The following is a 26,019-nucleotide window of genomic DNA, read 5'->3' on the forward strand; positions in this document are numbered from 1 at the left end:
TCTCTTTCTCTTAAGCAAATGATGATCAAAGTCAACTGACAAACTGTCACGGAATCTGCCAGACCTCACTCTGGCCTTGCCGCTTCTCTCCAGCTCCTGAACTTTTCTTCCTTTCGTCATGCTCTGAGCCCATTCCTTGAAAACTAAAAGGTCCCTGACTCCTGGTCTGCAGCCATCCTGGGCCTGCTGAGCTCTGATTCAAGTGCCTGCCTCTGCCCCTTGGTGGGCTGAAGCTTCATGGAGGCAAGTGACCCTTTTTTTTTACTTAGCAGGGCTTCTAGGAATAGTGTGGAAAACAGGATCATAGAAGAGGATATGGATTTGGGAGCACAAAAGGAAATTCATGAAGGGAAGTATTTAACTTGTGACAGCTGGTAGCTACTATACTCTCTCCAGGCCTTGGAATAACTGATAATTTAGACTAGAGAAGCTGGTAGGAAAGTAATGAAATCCACCAAAACATTTTGAGAAAAATTAAACTATATACTATACAAAATTTACTTTCATTATCAATGTAATCATTTTATTTGTTTTAGATTTAAAAATTATTATGTATAACTTGGTTTGCTTACAATACCTTCACATTTGATTATTTTATATTTAAGGCAGAGTTGATACTCAGATAGTAAACATTTTTAATTGAATTCCTTCCTTTAAGACCTCTTCAGAGCTAAAATAAAGGAAGTTATGTTCTTCTGAACTTAGTGTTTTCCTGATTGTCAGAAAAAAGAAAATGCTATTTTCTACGTGAAAGCTTGAAAAACTCACTAAAATTCATCGACAAGAAACGTTGACACAGGGGCCCTTGAATCCTGAGTTATCATCCATTTCCACCAGTTTCCACTTCTTATAAAGTTTAATTTCATTATATTAATCATTAAGATCAGTTTCTAATTTCCTCTATCATAGGACCTTTAGGTTTGCTGTTACTCATCTCCGTTCTTAGCTATTGAAGCAAACAGGGCTATAAGCATTTTGTTTATAATTTCTAGGGGAAAAATAAACATTATTGCCTATACCTACAATATTCTTATTACTTTAAGGTCAAGTCAGTGAAAATAGACACTTTTCCATAATAGTAAAAAAATTGTGTGATAGTGAGCTTCCCATTACTTCAGATGTTCAGGCAGAGGTTGGAAAGGAGTGAATTAAATGGCTTAAAATTTCTTTCAACTCTGGGAAACTCCAAGAAATCAGAAAGTTCAGAATCTTGCCTTCTTATGTGAAAATGGCATGACTTGTGAAGCAGGAGTGTGTCTTGCTCTTAGGTTTAAGCTGGCTGTGCTATATAGTTTGTCTCTGTGGATGAATTGTATTTTTCTGCTCTCAAAGTTAATTCTTCATAAAATCTGCCTATCAAAGTTTAAAAATTACTTTGAAGGAATAAAGGTTGAAAAGCAACAAATGAACTCTCCTTAGATATCTTAACCATGATTTCAAAAATTTACAACACAAAACTTCTCAGGAAAAAAAAAATCTCTGGTAAAAATTAAGGATTTCTTATGCAAGCTTCCATGGACTTCATAGCTCTTTGCCTTTTCTCTGCTCTTTGAGAATGTGCACAGTGAACTGAAGGAGGAAGAGACATACTTTCTTTCTTTCTTTTTTTTTTTTTTTTAAGACAGAGTCTCACTCTGTTGCCCAGGCTGGAGTGTAGTGGCACCATCTCAGCTCACTGCAACCTCCGCTTCCAGGATTCAAGTGATTCTCATGCCTCAGCCTCCCAAATAGCTGGGACTACAGGGGCGCACCACCACGCCTGGCTAATTTTTTTTTTTTTTTTTTTTTTTTTAGTAGAGATGGGGGTCTCACCATGTTACCCAGGCTTGTCTCGAACTCCTGACCTCAGGTGATCCTCCTGCCTTGGCCTCCCAAAGTGAGGCTAAGATTACAGGCCTGGGCCATCGCGACCTGCTGATGTGCTTTCTTATAAAGTGATTCCTGCCAGCCAGGGCTTTATAAGGATGAATATCAATTCCTGACTCGAGTTTCTCTCTCTCTGCCTTAAGGTTAGACTTCTTCCCCTAAAAGGGGCTGGCAGTAGATGTGTTTCCTAAAAGATTTCCAGGTCCAGAAATTTTAGAATCTCCTTTGGTTTCCAATTCTATAGCTCCCTCTAGAGCAGTAGGAAGTTATTGCAGATATTTTGCCTCACAAATTTGATCCATTTAATAAATTCAATTCCACAAAACATATTGATGGGCTCTCTGCTGACTCAATGGTTAATAGGCTTTGGGGTCAAATAAAGAGTTCAAATCTGGGACCCACTACTTAATAATTGTGACTCTGGGAAGAAATTTTAAACAATCTAAGCTTCAGTTTTCCTAAAATATGTGGTAATAATACCTATTTCATAGGGTTGTTCTGAGATTAAATGAAATAATGTATGTAAATCCTCTTCCACAGTGAATGCTCAGTAAATATTAGCTAATATAATTAATCCCTTGTTTTACAGAAAAGGATATATTATTGAAAGTCAGGGGAATTGGCAAACCCTCAGCTAGCAAGATGAATTAACCATATAAAACCAATCAATCACATAATATCAACAATTAATAACATTAAATATATTTTCATATCATACAACTCACCCTTTTGAAGCTTACAATTCAGTGGTTTTTAGCATATTCAGAAAGTTGTACAATTATCACCACTATCTAATTCCAGAACATTTTCATTACCCCCAAAAGAAATTCCATACCCATTATCAGTCACTTCCCATTCCTCTTTGCCCTGCCTTGGTAACCGCTATATAATTTAAATATACTTTAAAAACACATGGAATAAAATTCCTGAGTGACATTCACTAGGATTACAAACTGACGCTGGTATGTATTCCTTCTCCTAGATTACCTTCAAGTGGTCATATTCTTCTACAAGTTTTATCTTATTCAGAATATATCTCTTTTTAAAGTTTTTGAGACAGCTCTGACTGGCTTAAAATGCAGTCTTTTTTTGAACTTGTGTATTCCCTGATAGGCATATTTTTCTGGGTTTGGTCTTCTTTTTAATTTATAAAAATAGAGACAGGATCTCTCTACGTTGCCCAGGTTGGTCTGAAACTCCTGGCCTCAAGGAATCCTCCTGATTCAGCCTCCCAAAGTGGTAGGATTATAGGTATGAGCCACCATACCCTACCCTAGATTTGGTCTTCTAAGCACATATTGAGGGGGTGGAAAATAAACAGACATTTTTCTCTTCTCTTCCACAGAATTGCCCATTCAGCCTAGTACAAAGAATGGCCATCTTTTTATAAAGCTTTTGTTGGCCGGGTACGGTGGCTCACACCTGTAATCCCAGCACTTTGGGAGGCTGAGGCGGATGGACCACCTGAGGTCGGGAGTTCAAGACCTGCCTGACCAACGTGGAGAAACCCCCGTCTCTACTAAAAATACAAAATTAACCGGGGTGGTGGCGTATGCCTGTAATCCCAGCTACTTGGGAGGCTGAGGCAGGAGAATCACTTGAATCCAGGAGACAGAGGTTGCAGTGAGCCAAGACTGTGCTATTGCACTCCAGCCTGGGCAACAACAGTGAAACTCCGTCTCAAAAAAAAAAAAAAAGCTTTTGTTATCTTTTGGTTAACGTAATCTTTAGTAAATTATTAATATGTAAAAGGAAGGTGAATTAAAAATTTTCATTGTACAATAAAACCATGGGAAATAAGACTAGAAATATGACTTTTCGACATGTTATAGAGAGTTCTAAATTCTGAGGCCCTTTTTAAAAAAACCTAAAAACCTTATTTTGGTAGGTTATGAAAAACACCAGAAGATTTTGGAGGCAGAGGAGGGTTGGCAATTATTATTAATAATTAGACTTTGCAACTGATTAGATGATAGGGAAGAAAGAATTGAATAAAATATCTAAAGATAACTCAGATTTCAAAACTGGGAGATTGATGGTACAATAAATACAAATAGGGAAGTCAAGAGATGGAACTGATTTAGGGAGAAATATGAGTTCCGTTTCAGTCAGGTTGATTCTCAAGGACCCCAGTTGTGGGCTCAGAGATTTGGGAGTTATCTTTATTACAGACTGTATATAAAGGTATGGGAATGAATGGCTCACTTGGTAAGAAGAAAGTGGTCAGAGGTGGAAGAACTAGGACACTATTGTATTACAAGGGCCAAAGGAAATGTTAAATAAGTCAAGGAAGACAGAGATTTACAGGTTATTAAAGAGTGTTTGGTAAACTCTACCTCAGCACCATGAGAAAAAATTTCAACAGAGTGCTATGGTAGAGGGTCCATTACAAGAGCAGAAATTCAGACAAGTTACCTTAAGTGAAGAGGTAACTTCACTTACTTTGAGGATAAACATTTGTTGAGCAAGGCATCCTGCTACGCACAGAAATCCAGGAAGAACCAAAGGATAGTGCTGTGGTTAACATAATACAGCCATTCTCCACATTTGTTTCTCTCTACAATTCTCATCTCTACCAACTAACTGACTCTCTCTACCCTGCATCTCTGCATTTCTTCTGACTTAAAATTCATCTCCTTTATTCTGTTTTCTCTTTCAAGTCCTAAGCTCTACCTCATGGCAGTCTTTAAGCTTTTGCTCTTACTTTCGACTTCTGGATTCTCCCTTTGTTTAAAGGTTCAAATTCTTGAGAAGTTCTGGTTTGCCGGATCATGTTTTTGTATTAGGTCATGTCTTGGATTGCTGGACAGCCTATGAAATAATTTTGAAGCCCATCTGTGGCCTAAGAGAGGGAGTGGAGGCCACCCGCTGTGTGTAGGCCTAACCTTTAGCATGTACTATGGGAATGACAACTACTGTGATTAAGGCATCTAGCAGGTATTAGGAATCAATCTTAGTTTAAAACTCAAGTGTGCAAAGAATAGCACATAGTATTTTCTATAACACTGCTAAACATTGGCTTTGCATTCCCATTCCTGTGGGCTGGAGGTAAATTTAATTTGTTATCTTTCAGGAAAGGCATCCACACTGATTAATGCTGAAAGTCCATTACCCAATCTAGTCAAATTCATATATTGAGGACATTTGAAATATTCTGTCCACTCCCAGCGTGCGTGCACGCACACACACAATCTTTCTTTAAGTATATAGAAATGTTAAAGTGTCAAAAACAATTTAAGTATTAGTTTTTAAATGGTGGATTAAAAACCAATTTTCTCCCTTCTCTTAGAAACTCATCCTTCTTTAAGTCAAAAACCACAAGGAGAATGAAAAATAAATAATTTGCAATGAAACTAGAGACATCAAATAGCTTGGACTACAATCTATGAGAAAGGACTGCCAAATATAGTGAAAGTCAAGCAGGAATGTGAGAAAGGATGCTTAGGGAAGCAGACCTTACATGAAGGGAGGTGGTACTTTTCCAAAGAAAGTACCCCATCCTGTTGGCCACGACCCACAAGCCCTAGTACAGAACAAACAGAACAGGCAAGCAGGCTTAAGCTGGAGTAACCCATTTGTTACACAGATTTGAGATATGGAAAAGGTGAAGTTGAACAAGGACAAATATGCCATAGTTTCAGAAAGCAGTCTGTTGCTGAGGTAGAATGGAGGAGAGAGACTCTGCATTGCAAACAACCCTGCAGTGTTGATCATGGGGAAAAAAGAATCCATGCAAACATTGTTTTATAAAGAAAATAGCCTCAAATATAACCCTGACTCCATCCTCATACAAGTCTCTTTTAAATAGCTGATTCAGGAAGAACTCACCTCATTCAAAGATGTTTAGAGAAATACAAAATAAATAGCATCTATAAAACAACAATGGGAGAAAATGTCCAAAGCAAAGCACAGAAAGTTATGGAGTTAGAAGATATGAAAAAGAAATTAATAGAAATAAAGACTGGAGTGAGAAGCGTCAACATCTGTGTGATAGGAGTTTCAGAAAAAGAGGCTACAGAGAATGGTTGAAAGGCAACATTCAAAGAGAAGATGGCCATATTAGGTCCAGACAGGGAAGACCCAGGTTTGGGGAGATCAGGCATCAGCAATGGGGAACACAGGCTATGTGAGAAACTGGAGCAAAGGGCTACAGACTCAATCAAAAGCATTTTGACAACAAAAGTGAGAATCTAGATATGGAATGAGGGCAATATAAATAGTTATTAATGAGAATGGAATTTGATCATGAGGCAAAGAATGTTTAGCCATGTTCCCCTGGCTAGAATAAATCTGAATATAAGGGAAACTAAGCCCATAAGGAGAGGTAAATATAAACTTCTAACTAGGAATGGGCAGGGTTAGGAATGAGGAACAGAGCAGTTCTGGATACTCCAATTCTCAAGTGGACATATAGCAGATGGAAATCGCTCTGGCCTTCAGGATAGAGTTCTTTGAATTCCCTGATTCCACCAATGACTTGAGTGTCAGAGCAAGTTTGTACTCCTCTGAGCTCCAGTTTTCCTCTCAAGAACAGAAGAGTAACCTCTGGACAAACTCTCAGGGATTTTGCCTCAGAATATATCTTCTGTCTATATTTAAGTTTTTTATCCTTCAGAGGAAGATGATATGCAAGTTGAAAAATAGAAGCTAGGGACTTCTAGTTGCACTTTGTTCTGGTCCCATAAATGTAGTGGAGGTCCAGATGTGAGCAGCTCATGGGCAGAGCCTCTGTGTTATTCATTTCTATGACCCAGGAAGTATGGGCATAGAAACAAAGCTGCCATCACTGAATGTTTATTTACACCATTAGACCTTTAGGCACTGAGATTGAAGCCACTTCTGGTGGCCACTTCTGGTGGCTATTCATCAAATAGTAGCCCACCCTGGAAGGCATTATATAGCATTCTGCAAAGCAGGATATTATTCAGTATAAAAATTCTGGCTCTGGGCTGGGCGTGGTGGCTCATGCCTGTAATCCCAGCACTTTGGGAGGCCAAGGTGGGGGGATCACTTGAGGTCAGGAGTTCGAGACCAGCCTGGCCAACATGGTGAAACTCTGTCTCCACTGAAAATACAAAAAATTAGCCAGGCATGGTGACGCATGCCTGTAATCCCAGCTACTCGGGAGTCTGAGACAGAAGACTCACTTGAACCTGGGAGGCAGAGGTTGCAGTGAGCCAAGATCATGCCATTACACTCCAGCCTGGGCGACATAGTGAGACTTTGTCTCAAAAAAAAAAAAAAAAAAAAAAATTCTGGCTCTGGAGTCAAATGGCTTCAATTTAGTATTATTAATTTTTTGAGATAGGGTCTTACTTCATCGCCCAGGCTAGAGTGCAGTGGCATGATCTAGGCTCACTGCAGCCTTAACAGCCCAGGTTCAAGCGATTCTCCAGCCTCAGCCTCCCGAGTAGCTGGGATTACAGGCACGTGCCACCACACCCAGTTTTTTTTTTTTTTTTTTTTTTTTTTCGGTAGAGACAGGGTTTCACCATGTTGCTCACGCTGGTCTCAAATTCCTGGGCTCAAGCGATCCACATGCGTTTGCCTCCCAAAGTGCTGGGATTACAGGCGTGAGCCATCGTGCTTGGCCTATAGCTTCCATTTTTTCAAAAATTGAGGTAAAATTCATACAACATAAAATTAATCTTCTAAAATGTACAATTCAGTGGCATTTAGTGCGTTCACAATGGTGTATAATAATCACCTCTATCTAGTTTCAAAACATTTTTGTTCTCCCAAAAGGAAACCCCATGCCCAGTCACTTCCAGTGATATGAGCAGTCACTCCCCATATCTCCTTCTCTCCAGCCCTGGCAACCAACAATCTGCTGTCTCTATAGACTTACCTATTCTGTATATTTCATATAAATGGAATCGTGTAATATGTGACCTTTTGTGTCTGGGTTTTTTCACTTAGCATAATGTTTTCGAGGTTCATCCATGTTGTAGCATGTATGAATACTTTATTCCCTTTTCTGACTGAATAATCTTCCATTGTATGAATATGGCACACTTTTCCATTCATTAATGTGCATTTGGATTGCTTCCACGTGTGCCTATTGTGAATAGTGCTGCTATTAACATTTATGTACAAGTTTTTGTTTGAATATCTGTTTTCAGTTCTTTTGGGTATATTCCTAGAAGTGGAATTGGTAGGTCTGTCTTATGGTAGTTTTTTGTTTAATTTTTTGAGGAACTGCCAAACTGATTTCCACAGTGGTTGCACCAATTTATGTTCTCAGTTAACAATGTACAAGAGTCCATTTCTCTGTATCACCAATACTTATTATTTTCCATTAAAAAATTATAGCAATACTAGTGAGTGTGAAGTGGTATTTCATTGTGGCTTCAATTTGAATTTTCCTAATGACTAGTAATACTAAGTATCTTTCCATGTGCTTTTTGGTCATTTGTTTATCTTCTTTGGATAATTGTCTATTCAAGTCCTTTGTCCATTTTAAAAATTGGGTTGTTTATTTTTTGCTATTGAGTTGTAAGAGTTCTTTATTCTGGATAATAGACCTTCTCTGGTATAGGATTTGCAAATATTTTCTTCCATTCTGTGAGTTGTCTTTTCACTCTTTTGCAAAAAGAAAACTAAAAATAGTTTGTTTTTTGTGATGTCTTTATCTGTCTTTAGGACCAAGATAAGCTAGCCTCACAGAATGAATTAGGAAGTGTTCCCTCCTATTTTTTTGGAAGAGTTTGAGAAGGATTGATATTAATTCTTTAAATAGTGGGCAGGATTACCAGTGAAACCATCTGGTCCTGGGCTTTTCTTTGTTGGGAGGATTTTGATTACTGATCTACTCTCTTTACTTTTGTAGGTCTGTTCAGATTTTCTGTTTCTTCTTGAGTCAGTTTTGGTAGTTGGTGTGTTTCTGGAAATTTTCCATCTCATCTGGGTTGTTCATTTGTTGGCATACAATTGTTCATAGTTTCTTATAATCCTTTTTATTTCTGTAAGATCTGTACTAATTTACCCACTTTCATTTCTGATTTTAGTAATTTAAATCTTCTCTCTTTTTTTCTTTATCAGTCTACTTAATGGTTTCTAAATTTTGTGGATTTTCCCTCCAAAGAATCGCATTTTTATTTCATTAATTTTTCTTTCTTTTTTTTTTTTTTTTGAGATGGAGTCTCGCTCTGTTACCCAGGCTGGAGTGCAGTGGTGCGATCTTGGCTCACTGCAAGCTCTGCCTCCCGGGTTCACGCCATTCTCCTGCCTCAGCCTCCCAAGTAGCTGGGACTACAGGTGCCTGCCACCACACCCAGCTGATTTTTTGTATTTTTAGTAGATTGTTTTTCTATTCTCTATTTTGTTTCTTTTCTTTTGCCTTTTTTTTTTTTTTTTTTTTTTTTTTTTTTTTTTTTTGAGACACAGCCTCACTCTGCTGCCCAGGCTATACAGTGCAGTGGCACAATCATGGCCCACTGCAGCCTGGACCTCCCGGGCTCACGGGATTCTCCCACCTCAGTCTCCCAAATAGCTGGAATTACAGGTGCATGCACCACACCTACCCTTTTTTTTTTTTTTTTTTTAAGATGGAGTCTCGCTCTGTCGCCTAGGCTGGAGTACAATGGCATGATCTCAGCTCACTGCAACCTCCCCCTCCCAGGTTCAAGCAATTCTCCTGCCTCAGCCTCCCGAGTAGCTGGGATTACAGGTGCTCGCTACCACGCCCAGCTAATTTTTGTATTTTTAGTAGAGATGGGGTTTCACCACATTGGCCAGGCTGGTCTTGAACTCCTGACCTCAGGTGATCTGCCCACCTTGGCCTCCCAAAATGCTAGGATTACAGGCATGAGCCACCATGCCTGGCCTTTTAAAAAAATTATTATTTATAATTTTTAGTAGAGATGACGTCTTACTGTGTTGCCCAGGCTGGTCTCAAACTCCTGGGTTCAAGTGATCCTTCTGCTTTGGCCTCCCAAAGTGCTGGGATTACAGGCATGAGCCACCATGCTCTGCCTCTATTCTTTACTCTTTCCTTCTGCTATCTTTGGTTTAGCTTGTACCTCTCTTTCTAGTTCTAGGGAAAATTTTGACTGTTGATTTGTGGTCTTTCTTTTTTGATGTAGGTGTTTATAGCTATAACTTTCCTTGTTAGCACTGTTTTCACTGTATCCCATAAGTTTTGGCATGCTGTGTTTTTTTGTTTGTTTGTTTGTTTTTGAGACAGGGTCTTGTTTTGTCACCCATGCTGGAGTGCGTAGTTGTGATCTTGACTCACTGCAACCTCCACTTCCTGGGTTCAGGTGATCCTCCTACCTCAGCCTCCCCAGTAGCTGGGACCATGGACATGTTCCATTATGCCCAGTTATTTTTTTTTTCTTTTTATATTTTTGGTAGAGACAGGGTTTCACTAGGTTGCCCAGGCTGGTCTCAAGCTCCTGAGCTCAAGTGATTGGCCTGCCTCAGCCTCCCGAAGTGCTGGGATTAGAGGTGTGAGCCACTGTGCACAGCCTGTATTTTTGTTTTTACTCATCTCAAAGTATTTTCTAATATTACTTATAATTTCTTCTTTGACCAATTAGTTAAGAGTGTTGTTTAATTTTCACATATTTATGAATTTTCCAGTTTTCCTTCTGTTATTGATTTCTAGTTTCACTCCATTGTAGTCAGAGATATTTTGTATGATTTTGTAGAACTATTTCTATCTTCAAATCTGTCTCTTTTTGCTTCATGTATTTTGAGACTCTGTTGTTGGGTGTGTATATGTTTATAATTGTTTTATCTTCTTGATGGACTGACCTTTATATCATATCCTTGATAATGTCCTTCTTTGTATTCTTGTAACAAGTTTAACAACTTTTATCTTAAAGTCTATTTTACCTGATATTAGTAGAGCTACTCCATCTTTTTTGGGTAACTATTTGTATGGATTATCTTTCCAACTTTTTACTTTCAACTTGTTTGTGTATTTGGTTCTAAGGTGAGTCTCCTGTAGATAGCCTATAGTTGGGTCATATTATTTTTATCCATTTTCCTAATCTCTGCCTTTTAATCAGAAGTTAATCTATTTCATCTAAAGTAATTACTGATAGAGCAAGACTTACCTATGCCATTTTGTTATTTATTTTCTATATGTGCTTTTTTGTTTCTAAATTTCTTCATTACTTCCCTTTTTTGTGATTGATTTTTTTCTAGCATAACATTTTGATTCTTCTCTTTTCTTTTTCTTTATATTGCTTAGTAGTTTTTTCTTTAGTATTTACCCAGGGGGTTATAATTAGTCAACTTTATAACGATCAAGGGTGAATTAATGCCAGCTTAGTTTTAATAGTACAAAGCAAAAAATTTTACCAAAAAAACTCTGCTCCTTTTCAGCTCTGTTTTCTCCTTTTTGTTGTTATTATCACCAATTATCTCTTTATACATTGCATATCCATTAACACACATAACTATTGTTTTGTGCATTGTCTTTTAAATTGAATAGGGGAAAAAGAGGAGTTAGAAACCAAAAACTGCAATATTGGACTTTATCTATGTAACTATTTTTTCACTGGTCTCTACTTCTTTATATGGCTTGGAGATACTTCCTAGTTTCCTTTCATTTCAACATGTAGGACTCCTTTTAGCATTTCTTCTAGAGCAGATCTACTAGCATTTTTTGTAGATTAAAACTACTAGACAACTCCTTCAGTTTTTGTTTATCTGGGAATGTCTTAATTCCTCTTTTCATGAATATATAATTCTTTATTTTTAAAAAATTTTAATTAAAAAAAAGTAGAAACAGGGTCTTGCCATGTTGTTCCTGGGCTCAAATGATCTGCCTACCTTGGCCTCCCAAAGTGCTGGGATTACAGGTGTGAGCTACTGTGCCTGGCTGGATATAGAACTCTTAGTTAACAGTTTTTTTCTTTCAGCAGTTCAGATATGTCATCTCTCTGCTTCTTGGCCTTCATATTTTCTGAAAAGAAATCAGCTAGTAATCTTACTGAGAATCCCTTGTATGTGAAGAGTCATTTCTCTCTTGCTGCTTTCAAGATTCCTTCCTTGTCATTGGACACTTCAATTATAATGCGTCTCATTGTGGATCTCTTTGAATTTATCCTGCATGGAGTTTGTTGAGCTTCTTGGATGTATAATTTCATCATATTTTGGAAGTTTTCAGCCATTACTTTTTCAAATATATATATTTTTGAGACAGAGTTTCACTCTTGTTGCCCAAGCTGTAGTGCAGTGGCGTGATCTCAGCTTACTGCAACCTCCACCTCCCTGGTCAAGCAATTCTCCTGACTCAACCTTCCGAGTAGCAGGGATTACCAGTGCCCGCCGCCATGACCGGCTAATTTTTTGTATTTTTAGTAGAGACAGGGTTTCACCATGTTGGCCAGGCTGGTCTCTAACTCCTGATCTCAGGTGGTCCACCTGCCTCGGCACCCAAAGTATTGGGATTACAGGCTTGAGCCACTGCGCCCGGCTGCTTCAAACATTCTTTCTGCATTTTCCTCCTTTCTTTCTGGAATTCTTATTATGTCTGTTTGATAGTGTCTTGTGGATTTCTTAGGCTCAGTTCATTGTTGGTCATTCTTTTTTTTTTTTTTTTTGAGACGGAGTTTCATTGTTGTTGTCCAGGCTAGAGTGCAATGGCGTGGTCTTGGCTCACTGCAACCTCTGCCTCCCGGGTTCAACTGATTCTCCTGCCTCAGCCTCCCAAGTAGCTAGGATTACAGGCGCCTGCCACCACACCCAGCTAATTTTTGTATTTTTAGTAGAGATGGGGTTTCACCTGTGTTAGCCAGGATGGTCTCAATCTCCTGACCTCGTGATCTGCCCGCCTTGGCCTCCCAAAGTGCTGGGATTACAGGCGAGAGCCATGAGCCTGGCCTGAAATGTGTTTTTTAAAAAGGAGTGAAGGGGACCCTGGATGGTTGATGATATAATACTACTGACTGAAGAATCTGATTGATTTTCCAATTCTTTGTATATAATTTCTAGAAAACAAAAATAAAATAAAGGTAATAACTAGTAGAGCAGAAGTTGAAAAATAAAACTTTCAACAGACACATGGGGAAAGTGGGTAAAGAGAGAGATGTACAATAAAGTACATTTCTTTGATTTAGTACTGTTTCTTCCTCTGCCTTGATTCTTTATTAAAGTTTAAATAGCATCATACGCTATAATTTCAGAAAACACTCAAGTTACTGGTTCACTTTCAAAGGAGAGATTATGTGCTTTTACTTTAGTTGTACCAATTTTCAGCTCCTTTAGGAATGGAGCCATCATCCTGGAGTGTTAAAATGGGCAACAAGAAAGATAAACTCATTTTAGCTGTTCTTTTCTAAAGGTATCCTCCAACCCCTCCTCCAACATCGATCCAGACAACTATGTTGAAATGAATGATTCAATCACCCACCTACCCTCTAAAGTGGTGATACAAGATATTACTATGGAGCTACACTGCCCACTGTGCAATGATTGGTTCCGAGACCCACTGATGCTAAGCTGTGGCCACAACTTCTGTCAAGCCTGTATCCAAGACTTTTGGAGGCTGCAAGCAAAGGAAACATTCTGTCCTGAGTGTAAGATGCTATGTCAGTATAGCAACTGTACATTCAACCTTGTACTGGACAAGTTGGTAGAGAAGATTAAGAAGTTACCCTTACTCAAGGGCCATCCACAGTGCCCAGAGCATGGAGAGAACCTGAAACTGTTCAGTAAACCAGATGGGAAACTGATCTGCTTTCAATGCAAGGATGCTCGGTTGTCTGTGGGGCAGTCTAAGGAGTTCCTGCAAATCTCTGATGCTGTCCGTTTCTTCATGGTGGGTGAGCCCTGGGCCTTGAACAATCCCTTAGAAAAACTAGGAAAAATATTTTATAGGGCTTCTTCTTTCTTCCAACCCCATCCCTTTATTCAAATGATGATTAGAAAGCCCAGATGGCTCAGAAAGTACAATGTATCTTGCAAAGTTCTTTTTCTAGAGTTGCTGCTTATAGGAAAGGAACAGTGGAGGAGTCCTGGCTTACTCCCTCAATCAAATCTGTACCTAAACTATGCCATGGTAGCACTCTGCTAAACACTGTGTAGAATATAGATAGATAAGATATTCTTGTTATAAAAAATTCAACATTTGGTTAAGTTTAAAATGAAGAAAACAACAGAAGCAATATAAGATAGCCTCCTGTTGAAAGTTAAATTTTGTCACATTTGTAATTCTTAAGGGTTTAGAATTTCTGAGACTATTAGAGAAAGATGAAATAGGAGACATATAGTGAAAGAAAGGGAAAGGACTTGAACTGGGAAATCATTTGGATTTGGAAGGGCAGAAGGAAGAAACAAATGTTCCTAGTGAGAACAACACAAGTAAAATGATAGATGCTGAGAACAGTATATAACTAGAGTGGAAAATGTGTAGAGTTCTATTCCCTTCTTCAAACCCCTGTAGCTAACTACTAAGAGAGAAAAACTAAGTTTTAAGCTGTAATTTACTCCATGATTCTTTTTTTTTCTTTTTTTTGAGATGGGGTCTCACTATGTTGCCCAGGCTGGTCTCAAACTCCTGGGCCGAAGTGATCCTCCCATCTCAGTCTCCCAAAGTGCTGAGATTACAGATGTGAGCTGCCACACCCGGCCTTTATTTTTTCTTTTCTTTTTCACAATTCTTGAACGAGATAAGAACTATGATACAGGGGAAGGGGAAGATTTTTGCAGCAAGAGCTTGCTTTTTTCTTGCACACTGGGGCCTTGGGGAAGATGTCCTTTATGGTCCTTCATCTCCGGAGTTAGTCTGGGTTAATTCTATTTGGTATTCCCAGGAGGAGCTTGCCATCCAACAGGGTCAACTGGAGACAACTCTGAAGGAGCTTCAGTCCCTGAGGAACATGCAGAAGGAAGCTATTGCTGCTCACAAGGTGAGGAGCAAGAAAGAAGGGTTATGAGATAGAACTGGAACACACCCTCCATGTAACTTCAGCTATGGGTACAAAGGTGCCTAACATATATTATCAACACACTAAATGGTACCTAGGCTATAGAATTGGAAAACTGAGTCTGTAGGGTGGAAAGGAATATGGTGGTGGAGTAGGTTCCTAATAGCTGATCAACAGAGCAGATTAACCTTTCCCCTAATATGCTGATCTTTTTGATGGTTCAGTCACCAGGTGACTGTCGTGGGGTTGAAATGTGTCTGGTCTTTGGCTTTATCTATGGCAAAAAAAAAAGGAACTTATCAGAAAAAAAATCAATCACTAAAGATTGCTATGTCCAAAGAAATACCTTTATTTCCTTTGAGTTTATAACCAGACACCTCTGGACTAGGTCTCTAAGGTCATAGGCTTTTCCCAGCTGATTTGATCTTTCTTAGCTTCCTCCAAACTAAATAAAGCTATTGTCTGCACTTTTAACTTCATAGGCACTCTAGGACAACATTAATAGCTAGAGATGTGGCAAACCAGTCCCTAGGTTGGGGTTGCTAAATTGGAAGTTCTGTTTCTTTATTCATTATTCTATGGAGAAGAGCTTTCTCAGGTATTTGGCATCTGGAAGAAAAAAATATGCAGACTCAGGGAAAGAAGAAGGATATAGGAAGTAATGATGTCTTCAGAAAATCTTGTTCCTGTTGTAAAAGTTCCTATTAGTGTGAGCATTCATTCATTCATTTAACAAATATTTATTGAGTGGGTCAGGCATAATACTAGATATTGGGGATGGGAGACAGCTGTTAATTAAATAATCCCACCAGTAATAATAAAATAACAACTGTGATAAGTACTATAAATGAAAGTATAGGGTATGATGATAGCATATAAATGGAGAACATAATCTAGACTGGGGGAGGGGTGTTCTCTGAAGAAGTCACTTATTAAAAATTGAGAATTGAAGGATAAGTAACTTATCCAAGTGAACTGGGTGAATGGGGATATGAAGGAGGTAGCCTGGAGAAGAATGTTCTAGGAATAGAAAAGAGTATATGGAAAAGTCCTGAGATGGAAAGTTAGCTGCTATGTTAAACAGAGAAAAGGCCAATAAAGCTGGAACATGCTAAGCAAGATGATATTGATGAGGTGGATATGGGCTCCCTGTAACCTCATACTCTTGGGCTCAAGAGATCTTCCCACCTCAGCCTCCTGAGTATCTGGGACTAGTTTGCCACACCTGGCTAATTATTTTATTTTTGGAGAGACTGGGTCTCACTATGTTGCCCAGTCTTGAACTCCTGTTCCAAGCAATCCTCCCAGCTTGTCCTCCATAAGTGTTGGAATTACAGGTATGAGCCACTGTGCCCAGCCAAGACTATCTTAAGGGTGTAATAATAATTATGGACCATGGGATCCAAGCTAGATAAGAGAGGACACGAAGGTAGAAGTTCCTGAATAGAAATGGAGGGATCGGTGAATAGGAGGTTTCAAGGAGATCCAATAATTGTTGCAATAGGAGTATCTGAGTGAGCCTGGTGCATAAAAAGTTATTTTGGAGATGATGCAATTGCTGGGGGTGATAAAATCCTAGGTGAGACTATAGGAATGAATCAATAAATGTGGAAATCACTAGAAATGAGGAAAATGAGGAACTGAGAAGCCAGGATGTCAAATAGTTTAACTGTGAGGATGTTGAGGTCACCCAAGGAAAAAGCTGCAAGTGTAACAGTGGCATTCCCCCAGTTCTGATTTCTAGGTAAGGACAGTTCTTCCAGCCTCTCAATACCCCCAGTCTAACAGTACCACTTGGCAGCTTTTGGATTACCAATCTAGGAGGGTATTATCTTTCATTCTAGAATGTTTGACTAACTCCACAGTCTTATTTAATATGGCATTGGTTACCACCTCAGTACTGCAATAGGAAACTAGAGGTCACTTTTGCCTATTTCATCCTGAACTATTAAATTAGTTGGAAAAGGAGTAAGTCTCCCAAAGGGCTCATTTTGGTATGATTGAATTTGATATTCAGTAGCCATTTGTATGCATTTTTCTGTGATGGTATTTACCAAGTATGTGAGTGTTGGTGGTGTGGGCCCCCATCCCCAAGCACTAGTCTCTGCAATAACCATGGTGATAATCATGGAGGTTTCCAGGAAAACAAGCTACATCTGCAGCAACATGTGTCCATGGAGTTTCTAAAGCTGCATCAGTTCCTGCACAGCAAAGAAAAGGACATTTTAACTGAACTCCGGGAAGAGGGGAAAGCCTTGAATGAGGAGATGGAGCTGAATCTGAGCCAGCTTCAGGAGAAATGTCTCTTAGCCAAGGATATGTTGGTGAGCATTCAGGCAAAGATGGAACAAGAGAACTCCTTCGACTTTCTCAAAGTGAGAATCCACACCGATATAATTATGGGTACCTTCCTACCTAGAGGGGGGAAGAGGTTTGGAAAGAATGCAGAAGTGGCTTTTCACATCCAGGGAAAACAAAACAAAACAAAACTGTTATAGTGCTTTTAAGGTTCTCTGGAAGAAAAGGAGGAGGCTGCTTCAGCTATATGCACAGCAGAAAGCTTTACTTTCATCCTCTTAGGAAATACGATTTTAAAATTCCATTAATAATAGTATATAGTAATGGTTTAATATTTTTCCATAAAGATCTTGATGCTTTATTTCTCAAAAATAAAAATGTTGCAGCCTGAGTTGTATCTTTGGCTCTCAGCAATCATAAGTTGACCTGTCTGAAAAGCTGTTTTCTAACCTTTGCTTTCTTAAGCTTCACCTCTAAAGAAGCATTGGTTACCATCTCAGCACTCAGAAGTTTAATTAGCTAGAGTAAGGAAAAGTGGCCTTGGGACCGGGATACCTAATGTGTTTTTCTTCTGAGACTATTTGAAAGTATAGGTAAAGATAGCTTAACCTTAAGTATTGTCTTATTGGCTTCTGTCTTGCTCCCTGTAGAAGGGAACTCTAGAAAGAGCAAAAGATCAGTTTAACCTGGGTTAGGATCAGGGATGAAGATTAGAAAAAGTGTATGAAGGATGAAAGAAGTTGGTAGAGATGAGTTGGGGACCATCTGCACAAATTCTGGCGGTGGCTGGTATCACCAAAGAAATTTTGAGAGTTGATGAACAGGCATCTGATGTCTCTCTTTCTCCTTTCTTGTAGGACATCACAACTCTCTTAGATAGGTAAGTGTTTCCCTATGGTACTATTAATATCATTCCTTGAGTCTCTGGAGGATGTCTAATGATAAATGATTTATGTCCCCTGCAGCTTGGAGCAAGGAATGAGGATGTTGGCAACCAGAGAGCTTATTTCCAGAAAGCTGAACCTGGGCCAGTACAAAGGTCCTATCCAGTACATGGTATGGAGGGAAATGCAGGACACTCTCTGCCCAGGTATCAGTGGATAGTAACTATTGGTTCTTGAGGCTCCTAATCTATGTTTAATCTGTGGGACCTCTTCTGTGGCCCTAATTAAGTTTTTACAGTCTGGGATAGGGAAGGGGTACAGTTTGGCCAAAAGGAGGCTAGTTGGTATGACTGAATTTCTTCTAGTGCCATGACCTAAGAATTTATGACTTTGTGCTGGTAAATAGATATGAGTTTGATATCAGGATTACTTCTTAGCGTATGATTTTGACTGATTTATGAAATGTGGCAACAGCCAAAATTTTATCTTGTTTTGCTAAATCAGCTATATGAATCCCAGGGACTTCTCTGAAGAAGGAGGTTTCTGAACATACTCTTTTTATGTACACTGGGTCTTTACAGTTTCTTTTGTGCTTGATGTTCATAGCATAGCACATTTTAGAAGATTGTTTAGATCTTCAGTGCTTCAGAAGAAAACCAATAATTTAAATAAACATACCTAAGAAGGACACTAAGTTTTTGTGTTCCTGTAGATACCAAAGGACTGAGCAAGACAAAATAACACACATGGCATTTCAAGAACATCAAATAAAGTTCTAAATAAAAATCTTTATAGAAATAAAATTCTAAATAGAGTTTTTATAGAATTCATAGACTCATCATTATTATTATTGTTTATGGTTATTGATTTAATGAGAAATCACAAATATATCCCTGATTTAATGAAAAAATCACAAATTTTTCCAGGTAATTGACATTGAAGAAAAATAAACTATACTGAGATATAGTTAACATAGAGTAAAATTATCCAATTTTAAGGGCATAATTTGATGAGTTCTGATGTGTATATATACACTTAGGTAAACCTCTCCATAATCAAAATATAGAAGATTTTTATCACTCCAAAAAGTTCCTACATGCCCCTTTGAAATCAATCTCTTCCTTTTACTCTCAGCCTCTAACATTCACTGACATGTTTTATTTCACTTTAAATGTGTCTTTTCTAAATTTTTGTCTAAGTGATAGCATACATTATGTAGTGTTTTGTGTCTGTTTTTTTTCACTTAGCGTAATTTTTTTTTTTTTTTTTGAGACAGAGTCTCGCTCTGTTGCCCAGGCTGGAGTGCAGTGGTGCCATCTCTGCTCACTGCAAGCTCTGCCTCCAGGGTTCATGCCATTCTCCTGCCTCAGCCTCCCGAGTAGCTGGGACTACAGGTGCCCGCCACCATGCCCGGCTAATTTTTTTGTATTTTCAGTAGAGACAGGGTTTCACCCTGTTAGCCAGGATGGTCTCGATCTCCTGACCTCGTGATCCGCCCGCCTCAGCCTCCCAAAGTGCTGGGATTACAGGTGTGAGCCACTGCGCCCGGCCGCATAATGCTTTTTGAGCACTTATGTTGTTCCATGTATCAATAATCATGATTATTTATTCAGTTTACTTATTCACTTCCCAGATGATGGACCTGGGGTAGTCCATGGTAGTTTTATCCATCCTGCAATTAATGAAAATCCCAGTTTCTCCATATCCTTTTCAAAACTTGATATTGTCAATCTTTTTAACTTAAACCATTTTATTCAATGTATAGTAGTATCTTATTGTGGTTTTAATTTGCATATCTCTTGTTTTGGTGGGAGGGTGGGACAGAGTCTCACTCTGATGCCCAGGCTAGAGTACAGTGGTGCATCTCAGCTCACTGCAACCTCTGCCTCTGAGGCTCAAGTGATTCTTGTGCCTCAGACTTCCCAGTAGCTGGAATTACAGGCGTGCACTGCCATGCCTAGCTAATTTTTGTATTTTTAGTAGAGACAAGGTTTTGCCATGTTGGCCAGGCTGATCTTGAACTCCTGGCCTCAAGTGATCCATCCACCTCAGCCTCCTAAAGTGTTGAAATTACAGGCATGAGCCGTGGTGCCCAGCTGCATATCCCTAATGAGCAATCCTGTTGAGAATCCTTTCACGTGCTTCCTTGCCATTCATATATTTTTTTGGTTGTGTTCAATCTTTTGTCTATATTTTTGTTAAATTGTTGTATAATTAAGTTGCAAAGGATACAAATCCTTTATCAGATATATGTTTCTGAAATATTTTCTCTCACTCCATGGCTTGCCTTTTCAATTTATTTTTATTTATTTTTTTTGAGATGGAGTCTCGCTCTGTCACCCAGGCTGGAGTGTGGTGCGATCTCGGCTCACTGCAAGCTCTACCTCCTGGGTTCACGCCATTCTCCTGCCTCAGCCTCCCAAATAGCTAGGACTACAGGTGCCCGCCACCACACCCGGCTAATTTTTTTGCATTTTTAGTAGAGATGGGGTTTCACCATGTTAGCCAGGATGGTCTTGATCTCCTGACCTCATGATCTGCCCACCTCAGCCTCCCAAAGAACCAGGATTACAGGCGTGAGCCACCGCACCCAGCCCTCTTTGGCTAATTTTAGGACTTGCTTTTTGTCACTTGCTTCCATTAATTTGATTATACGGGGTCTTGGTGTGATTTTCTTTGTATTTATTCTGCTTGTACTTCATTGAGCTTCTTGGATCTAAGGGTTTATAATTTTCATCAAATTTGGAATAATATCAGCTGGTATTTCTTCAAATACTTTTTTACCAACCCCTTTTCTCCTCTCCTTCTTGGAGTCTAATTTTACATATTTTAGACAACTTGATATTGTCAAGTTGTCTCATGTCATCGATATTCAGTATTTTTTTAGCCTTTTTTCGCCTCATACTTTATTTTAAATGGTTTCTATCGTTATTCAAGTTCTCATCTTTTCTTCTGCACGGTCTAACCTGTTAATATTGTTCAAGATATTTTCATTTTATATACATTTCATTTCATTTCTAGAAGTTTCATTTGGGTCTTTTTATATCTTTCTTATATCTTCTCACCATGTTCATGCCTTCCTCTACATTCTTGAAAAAATGGAAGACATTTATCCGTTTTAATGTCCTTGTCTGCTAATTCTATCATCATTGTCATTTCTGGGCCTGATTTTATTGTTTGATTGTTCTCCTGAGAGTCATATTTTCCTGCTGCTTTGTCTGGCTAGTAATCTTTTTCTTTTTAATGGGCTTTATTTTTTAGGACACTTTTAGATTTTTTAATTTTACAGAAAAACTGAGAAGATAGTATAGAGTTTTTTATATGCCCCATCCTCAGTTTTCTCTATTATTAACATCTTAAACATTTTTAACAACTAATGAACCAAAATTGATACATTATTAACTGAAATCCATAGTTCCTTTAGATTTTCTTAGTTTTTACCTAATGTCATTTTTCTGTTTTAGGTTTCCATCTAAGATGCCACATTACACTAAGTTGTCATTTTCTTTAGGTGCCCCTTGGCTGTGACAGTTTCTCAGACTTGCCTTATTTTTTATGACTTAAGACAGTTTTGAGGAGTACTGGTCATATATTTTGTAAGGATGCTGCATTATTGCAATTTGTTTGATGTTTTCCTCATAAAATTTGGGTTATTAATTGGGAGAGGAAGACAGTAGCATTAAAGTGCCATTGTCATCACATCACATTAAGTGTTCATACTGTCAACATGATTTATGACTACTGATGTTGACTTTAATCACCTGTCTGAGGAAGTGTCTGTCAGGTTTCTCCACTGTACTCTTTTTCCCTCCTTCTATACTTGTATACTTTGGAAGGCAGTCACTGTGCACAGCCCACGCTTAAGGAGGGGATAGTTATGCTCCCTCTCCCTGAGGGTAGCGTATTAATGTAAATTATTTGAAATTTTGCTACCCTGGAGATTTATCTCTTCTGGTTAGTAATTTTTTACTGGATGACAAATATGATGAATTTCATATTGTTTGTACTGATGAATTCATATTGGTGAATTTTATATTTGCTGGATTTTGTTGTAGTTCTTTCAGTTCTATTGAATTTAACTCTGGCATGCAGTTAACATGGTATGACATCATTTTGTTCCTTTTGAGGCTTAAATAAAGCCTAGTTAGAGTGGCTCAAGAGCAGCCTTTAATCTAGAGCTAACTTAGCCCATTTTCTAAAGTAATATACCCTTCTGATTACCCTACCTGGTGTTGACATATTGACAGTTTTCCATTCTGGTTGGCAAGATTGAAAATTATTCCCAGCCTTGTGTGAGCTCCAGAAATTGTTCAGTCTACTGATTTCTGGAGGTTCTTTCTCTGGCCTTGACGAGTTTCACTGCATGCATGTGCAGATTAGTACTCAGCCACAGCCTTGAGAGAATCCCTTTGTAGATGTTCATAAGTTTCTGTGATGTTCCCTCCTCTGTGTTACTCTGCTCAGCAAATTGTAGCTGGCTTGGTATGACAGAGTTTTTCTTCCTGTATACTTTGCTCTGTAAAGCCAAACTTCACTTCTAGCAATCTTTTAAAGTGCAAACTGATTTTTAAATTTTTGGTATAATTTTACGTCAAGAAAACCAAATGAGATTTATTTAATATATGACTATTTATTAATAATGTATTATTTATCCATATACTCTCCCTCTATACAGAGTGGGAAATTGTTTTTCTATGGTAACTGTGGTCAGACCTTTGTAAAATATATTCCATACTTTTTATTTCTAAGTCTTTGCTTATTTTGTAGATCCATATATTCTCCTTTTCTGCCAGCCTTATAAATTAGGCTGTTGCTTTAGAGCAGAAGCTGGCACTTTTCTGTAAAGGTTTGAAGAGTAAATATTTTAGGCCTTGCAGGTGTATGGTCTTCGTTGCAGCTACTTAACTCTGCTCTTGTAGTGAAAAAGAAGCTACAGACAACATAAATGTGCTCCAATAAAACTTTACCTACAAAGTAGGCAGTAGGCCAGATTTGACCTGTTGGTTGTATTTTGCCTACTCTAGCTTAGGGAATTTTTCAATTTAAAATATTTGCATGAACAAATGCCCAAATAATGTGGAGTGAACTATATGGGGAAAAGCATTCTAGGACAAGGGAAGAAACTATAAGGACCCTGAAGTAGGAATGATCTTCATTACGTTCAAGGAACTGCCAAAAGGCAAGGATGGATGAATCAAAGTAAATGAGGGAGAGTGTGGTAGGAGATGAAGTAGAGAGGTCGGTAAATCATTTTTTTCCTCTGTAAGGACTCTGGATTTTATCTCAGATGTGATGGTAAACATAAGAGTATGCTGAGCAGGGAAATGGCTTTATCTCATTCATGGTATGTGTAGAATAGGGTGCAGATGGACAAGTCAGGAAACAGAAGAGTAAAAAGCTATTGCAGTAGTTCCAGGCCAGTGATATTTCTGGAAGTAGTCAGAAGTGTTTGGGCACAAGATATATTTTGAAGGTGGAGCTGACAGAACTTTTCGTTATATGAATATGGCATGAGAAGGAAAGAGAGGACAAAAAGCTGACTCATAGGAATCTTCAGAGCCAATGCAGGCTAAACTAGCTAGAGATTTGTCAGAGGCTTAGCAAAGAGAGCAGACTGGGATTCCAAAACGTTGCTAAAAAGTCTTTATGGTACTTCCAAAGAAAACACATCAGAAAGATTAACAACCCAAAGTGAAGGGGGATATGTAAGGGGATAGAGATTTAGCCTATATGGAAAAATTCAAGATTCTTAATTCTTCAAATCCTCTTGTTGGAAAGAGAAGTCCCTGGGATAATGGAAAAGACTCTGGCTTTTCTGAGAAGATAGAGTTAGACTAGAGTTCGTGACTAGCCTGGGCAATATGGTGAAATCCTGTCTCTACTAAAATTACAAAAAATATCAGCTGAGCTTGGTGGTGCATGCCTGTAATCCTAGCTACTCGGGAGGCTGAAGCAGGAGAATTGCTTGAACCCAGGAGGCAGAGGTTGCAGTGAGCCGAGGTTGTGCCACTGCACTCCAGCCTGGGGGACAGAGCAAGACTCTAACTCAATAAAAAAGAAAAAGAGAGAGAGAGAGAGAGAAACCAGATTGATTTTGCTTCCAGGAATAAATAAATCCAATAACAACAAATGCATGCATATATGTATCTGTGTCCATGGTGTGAACACACATAGCTATTATGTCTCCTTTATCAAATTTCATGTCAAGGTCCAATGATCTCACATCTGGAATTTGTGTCATCCTCTTGCTGGTCAGCTTTCAACCTCTCTTCATTTAGTTTAGATATTCTTTTTTATACTGCTGCCCTTTGAATTGTCTAAACCAATGCTTGTAAAATTATCTGTGATGAAGGGCCAATTAAAAAAATCTCAATCTGTCATGGACTGATATTTTGTAGAATACAATATAAATTACTTGAAAAAGTAAAATTATAAAAAGCAAAGATTATAAAGTACAAGCCCAATTTTGTAATTATTAGATTCAACTGACATAAAATTACTGTCAATTTGCTATGAAAGTTTCTAAAAGTTTACTCTTAATTTCTATACTATCTTTGTCCCAGACTGTTAACCACATGGTATGTGGACCACATTATGAGCAGCAATGATATAAACCACTCTAGATCTCAAAAATCTCATTATCTGTTAAACCAAAATAAACCTCTCACTATTGTCCTCTAAACTCTGTACCAATTAGTTCAGTCTTGCCTGTGTCTAACAGGCAAGCTCTTGTGTTCTCTTCCACGCAGGGGACTGTTTTTAATCCATTTCTTTCTTTCCATTTATTCAAAACATCCTAAATATATCTCTCATATATAACTGAATACTTACCTTCCTCAGAAAGCTTTCCTAGAACATCCTTACCTAATTTTTACCCCTTTGGCATTTGTATTTTCTTCTATTTATTAGTATAGGTTTATATTATTTGTATTGTTTCCTTTAGTAGAGCATAAATTACTGCCGAGTAAACCCTGATTTTTACCCTAAATATAAAAATGTCTAGAATATAGTAACATGGATACCCAAACAATAAAAAGCACGTAAGTGGCCAGGCGCGGTGGCTCATGCCTGTAATCTCAGCACTTTGGGAGGCCTAGGCAGGTGGGTTGCTTGGGGCCAGGAGTTTGAGGCCAGTCTGGCCAACATGGCAAAACCCTGTCTCTACTAAAAAATTACAAAGATTAGCCAGGAGTGGTGGCGCACACCTGTAATCCCAGCTACTTGGGGGGCTGAGGCATGAGAATTGCTTGAACCCAGGAAGCGGAGGTTGCAGTGAGCCGAGATCGCACCACTGCACTCCAGCCTGGGCAACAGTGTCTGCCTCAAAAAAAAAAAAAAAAAAAAAAAGCATATAAGTAATTGCTTGCCTGTCTAAGAGTCTATGTGTATGGGGAGATAAAGTACTATTGAATATGAAATACTATCTTTTACTTTGGGAATTTGTGTTTACCCCCTTTTCTCCCATGCTCTGCTTTCTTTTATTTTCTTACTAGGCCTATCTCCACTAACTCTGGACCCTAAAACAGCTCACCCAAATCTGGTGCTCTCCAAAAGCCAAACGAGCGTCTGGCATGGTGACATTAAGAAGGTAATGCCTGATGATCCAGAGAGGTTTGACTCAAGTGTGGCTGTGCTGGGCTCAAGAGGCTTCACCTCTGGAAAGTGGTACTGGGAAGTAGAAGTAGCAAAGAAGACAAAATGGACAGTTGGAGTTGTCAGAGAATCCATCATTCGGAAGGGCAGCTGTCCTCTAACTCCTGAGCAAGGATTCTGGCTTTTAAGACTAAGGAACCAAACTGATCTAAAGGCTCTGGATTTGCCTTCTTGCAGTCTGGCACTGACTAACAACCTCGACAAGGTGGGCATATACCTGGATTATGAAGGAGGGCAGGTGTCCTTCTACAATGCTAAAACCATGACTCACATTTACACCTTCAGTAATACTTTCATGGAGAAACTTTATCCCTACTTCTGCCCCTGCCTTAATGATGGTGGAGAGAATAAAGAACCATTGCACATCTTACATCCACAGTAATGAGCCATACTATTATACAAATTCAGAGTGTGATTAAAGAGGTATTGAAATATTT

The 26,019-nt window shown here is 38.7% G+C and overlaps 1 protein-coding gene across 6 annotated transcripts; it reads left to right on the top strand.

Annotated features, from left to right (window-relative positions):
* Nucleotides 1–26,019, top strand: TRIM69 (tripartite motif containing 69). 6 transcript variants are annotated; one of them, XM_054532751.2, is made up of 7 exons: nt 1–243; nt 13,163–13,639; nt 14,634–14,729; nt 16,889–17,071; nt 17,903–17,925; nt 18,011–18,135; nt 25,423–26,019. In XM_054532751.2, exons 1-7 carry the CDS (start codon nt 238–240, stop codon nt 25,962–25,964), a joined length of 1,452 nt encoding a protein of 483 aa, XP_054388726.1. In that variant the 5' UTR covers nt 1–237; the 3' UTR covers nt 25,965–26,019. The 6 variants fall into 6 exon arrangements, with proteins under 6 accessions (XP_054388726.1, XP_009248065.1, XP_054388728.1 ...); XM_009249790.3 differs by having other exon boundaries at nt 2–243; nt 16,889–17,122; XM_054532753.2 differs by lacking the exon at nt 13,163–13,639 and having other exon boundaries at nt 28–243.

The sequence above is a fragment of the Pongo abelii genome, chromosome 16 (genome assembly GCF_028885655.2).
Source record: "Pongo abelii isolate AG06213 chromosome 16, NHGRI_mPonAbe1-v2.0_pri, whole genome shotgun sequence".
In the NCBI taxonomy this organism is placed as follows: Eukaryota; Metazoa; Chordata; class Mammalia; order Primates; family Hominidae; genus Pongo; species Pongo abelii.

Excerpts from the sequence above, each read along its gene's own strand:
- TRIM69 (XM_009249790.3), top strand. Across the intron at positions 13,640-14,633 it reads ATGCTGTCCGTTTCTTCATG|GAGGAGCTTGCCATCCAACA; the intron begins GTGGGTGAGCCC and ends TGGTATTCCCAG. Across the intron at positions 18,136-25,422 it reads GCAGGACACTCTCTGCCCAG|GCCTATCTCCACTAACTCTG; the intron begins GTATCAGTGGAT and ends TTTTCTTACTAG.